The sequence below is a fragment of the Arachis duranensis genome, chromosome 8, assembly GCF_000817695.3.
Source record: "Arachis duranensis cultivar V14167 chromosome 8, aradu.V14167.gnm2.J7QH, whole genome shotgun sequence".
NCBI classification, from domain to species: domain Eukaryota; kingdom Viridiplantae; phylum Streptophyta; class Magnoliopsida; order Fabales; family Fabaceae; genus Arachis; species Arachis duranensis.
The window spans coordinates 21,618,392-21,622,330 of NC_029779.3; the positions used below are offsets into that span (position 1 = coordinate 21,618,392).

A 3,939-nucleotide genomic window follows, 5' to 3' on the forward strand; every position below is an offset into this window, starting at 1 on the left:
AGAGAAAGAAAAAAATTGTGTTCTTCATCTTTTCCTTGCTTCCATGTGTGCGCTGTTTTGTTCTCTTCCTTTTTTGGTGGAATTACTATTTTGTTTGGATAGACCGATAAAGATAATCTGAAAATTCAAATACGAATCATTTCTTTTCAGGTATTTCCCATGTGAAACTTTACTTAAAGATTTAGAGTGAATACCTCATCTGGCCCCTCACAATTATTTCAAAAGGACAACGAGGTCCCTAAAAAAAATACCCAATTCGGCCCCTGATAATTTTTTTTAGACTGATTAGCCCCTGTGTCCAAAAAAATAACATGAGAAAATACTCAATTTGGTCCCTAAAGTTACACTCGAGCCTCAATTTAGTCCTTGACGTTTCAATTGCCTCTATTTAGTCCCTAAACTTTATAAATTTTAATCAATTTAGTCCCCGCGGTGGTTTCTGCCACAGAGTCATTACCGGAGAGATGATGTGTACAACGGACTGCCACACTGGACGTCTAACGGATATATTACGTGGCATTTGAAACTTTTGCATCAATTTAGTCCCTATGAACTATTTAAATCCCTAATCCCCAAATCCATTTGAAGTCCCTTAACTTCTTCGTCGATTCTCACTCCTCTTTTGGGGGACGTTTTTATGAAGTCTATGATAGGTAGCAGCAGTAAATCCGTTGGGAGTTCCAGCAATCAACGCTCTAATGGAGGTTGGAGAACCACTCGAAGCAGAGAAGAACTATTTCCAGAGTGGTGTGGGTGTGGGTTTAGACCCGTTCTGAGATGGTCAGGAACAGATGCAAATCCAGAGAGACCCTTTTTTGGGTGTCCAAACTACAATGTAAGTGCAAGATTATTCTTAACTTTTTTCTAACGCTTGTAGTGTTTGATTCTTTCTCCATCTCCACTGAATCTGTTTGCAGAGTGTTGGCAAGAGGTGGTGTGGGTTGTTTGTTTGGGCTAATGAATTCTATAAAAAAGGAGAATCAAGAGGCAGAGTAGTACCAAAAAATGAAAATGATGAAGAATGGAGGATGAACTTTGCTTGGAAGATTGGAAGTTTGGAATCTGATGTTAGGGCTTTGAAATTGGGAGGGGCTTTATTGGTTTTAATAAATTTGCTTGTAGTTGCTATGTTATTATGGAAATGGTGAAGATTGGCCTTATGTTTTTTGATAAATAGCCAAATTTTGATGGTTTTGATTCAGATTGCAGGAATATTTTGAAGAAAAATTAACGTATATTGTTATATGTATTGTTGTATCTGTTTTTATTTTAAGTCTCAATGAATAAAAATTGTACCTGTGTTAATATCAATCAAACAACACAAAATAAAATATAACAATGTCAGATAAGAAATATCATCCAAATTCTTTATAATTCATTAATAAAACATCCACATCGATACTGAATTCTAACATAACTAAAATATTTAGTGTGATGCAACACACAAACAAAACAAAGTAAATTATCCAAAAGGAACCATTCCAAGTATAACTAACCAGAAGTCATCATTACAAAGTTATCCAAACTTAGAGAAACAAGATAACTAATCCAAAAGTATAATCCCCTATTACATATAAAGCTCCCAAAGACAGAATGATCAACAATTCAATTCTTTTTTCTTGGAGGTTTGAATCCGGGAGTAGGGACAAATTTCATGAAACTAGCTAGTCGTGTGGCTGTCCCTGAAGATGCACCTTGCATTGGATCAACTGGTACATTGGTTGCTGGTGGAGTACTAGATGGTTGGGACACCATTCTTTTGGTTGTAAGCTTTGGGGGCCTTGCATTATGTTGCACTAAACTAGTCTCCATCTATAAAAAGTGTGAAGTTAGTGAAATTTGAACAAAAAATAAATTTGCATAGTGATTAAAGTTAATGTATAATTTAAAATATACCATTACCTGTAGAGAATCTTCATTTTGAGACATAATTGGTTGACTCATGCCAAGTTCAACCTCAGCCTGGCCTTCATTCTGAATTTTTTGATGTGCACCAACTTGAGATGGTACAGCAGCAGGTGGAATAGCATGAGTAGGGTTCACAACTGGAGTAGTAATGGGATGAACAGCAGGGTTGGAATTACTACTTTTAGCAGCAGCAGCCGCAGCTGCTATAGCAGCTGCCATTTCTTCAGCTTTTCTTTTTGGACAGTTTCTCTTGGTGTGGGCTTTTTCCCCACAATAGCGACAAGAACCTTTTTTATAAGACCTCTTCATCTTGGTCTTTTGCTTGTTGCTTCCATCAGGGTCCTCGTTAGCATCCTTTCTACGTTTTTTCTTGGGTCCTCCTGGCATCTTTTTGAATTTCGGAGCTTGTGGTCTATTGTATGGAGACTTCTCCCACATTGCTTGGCCAGGAATAGGATTTAAATGGAATGCATATGTGTCATTATATGCATCCATTGTCAACCACTTGTGGCAAAATTCATCAGGACGTTTTCCGGCCCTAGCCAACGCAGCACAAGCATGGACACAAGGCATCCCTGCAAACACAATTACAGTAGATACAACCAACAATAATTAAATATATTTGTAACAGAAAACCAAAACATAGTATCATATAAGATGAATTTTGATCATGTAATAAAAAAGAATTCATTAACTACCACTTAGTTGCCAAAAACCACAAGAACATAGCCTCTCTCCCAAATCAACTACCATATTGGTTGGGTGGCCAATGACTTCAAACTTTTCATACTTTTCGTCTCCAGACCATACAGGATTCCAACTCTTTGATTCCTTCCTTATCTTCTCCAACCTACTACGCTGTATTGGGGGTAAAATTCCAATATGGCTCCTAAGTTTCACCTTATTCCTAGCAATTGTCCTCATAGCATACATTCTAACTTCTTCCAATAGTGTGATGATGGGTTTAGCTCTGGCCTCCTTAATTCGTGAGTTAAAAACCTCACAGGCATTGTTACAAATATTGTCCATCTTGGATACATTACTGAAAAAAGCTCTACTCCATGCATTCTTTGGCCACTTGCTCAAGTATGACCATGCCTCTTCATTGAGCCTCTTAATTCTTCTCATTCCCTCAATCCACCCTTCTTGTGTTGTTGACCTTGCACATTCCCACAATAATTCTCTAAGTTTATTGTCCTTCCATTGCTTGTTAAATTTTTTTCACAGATGCCATACACAAAATCTGTGATGCGCATTTGGAATGACTTCCCAAAGTGCTGATGACATCAGAGAATCAGTAACAAGGCCAATCCAGATCCAAAGTAATACAGTTTATTAATATGTAATTCAATTAGTAAGACATAATATGATTAAACGTTACCTTTTGCATGTCAGAAATGAAGGACCACCCAGGTTGGTAATCACCAAGATCTTCAAGTAACAATTCCAAGAACCATTTCCAATTCTCTTTGTTCTCTACGCTCACAATTGCATAGGCTATGACATAAATTTGGTTGTTTGCGTCTTGTCCAATGGCTGATAAGATTTGCCCACCCAAGCGTGTCTTTAAAAAAGCTCCGTCCAATCCTATAAGAGGTCTACACCCAGCCTTAAATCCTCTCTTGCATCCGTCTAAACATATATACATCTTTTCAAAAATAGGAGCTTCATCAGGGTTTGGTTGAGGGATAACTCCAATTTTAATTGTGGACCCAGGGTTGCTCTTAAGAAGAGTCAGACCGTAGTCTCTAACCATATTGTATTGAGCAGCTGCATCTCCATATACTATGTGCCTTGCATCTCCTAAAGCCCTTGTAAGAGAAGATTTATTAAGATCCAAGTCACATTTGCTCTTGAAGTAAGCAAGAGCTTCAGAGTGCTTTAGATTAGAAAACTTCCTTAACTTCTTCACCAGCTTACATGCTAACCATTTTCTATTTGCCAACCTATTTTTGCACTCCCTTGCACATGTATGATCATCATTAAAAGTTTTTATCTGCCAACAAACTCCCTCACTATCCTTTGAGGCAT

General features: G+C 37.6%; 1 protein-coding gene across 1 annotated transcript; it reads right to left on the minus strand.

The window, feature by feature from the left end:
- Positions 1-1,574: 1,574 nt before the first annotated feature.
- LOC110274333 (uncharacterized) lies at positions 1,575-2,940 on the minus strand. The gene is made up of 3 exons (XM_021128376.2): positions 2,607-2,940; positions 1,903-2,483; positions 1,575-1,812 (listed from the first exon to the last, which is right to left on the minus strand). The coding sequence occupies exons 1-3, from the start codon at positions 2,935-2,937 to the stop codon at positions 1,606-1,608; spliced, it is 1,119 nt and encodes a 372-aa protein (XP_020984035.2). The 5' UTR covers positions 2,938-2,940; the 3' UTR covers positions 1,575-1,605.
- Between the last annotated feature and the right edge of the window lie 999 nt (positions 2,941-3,939).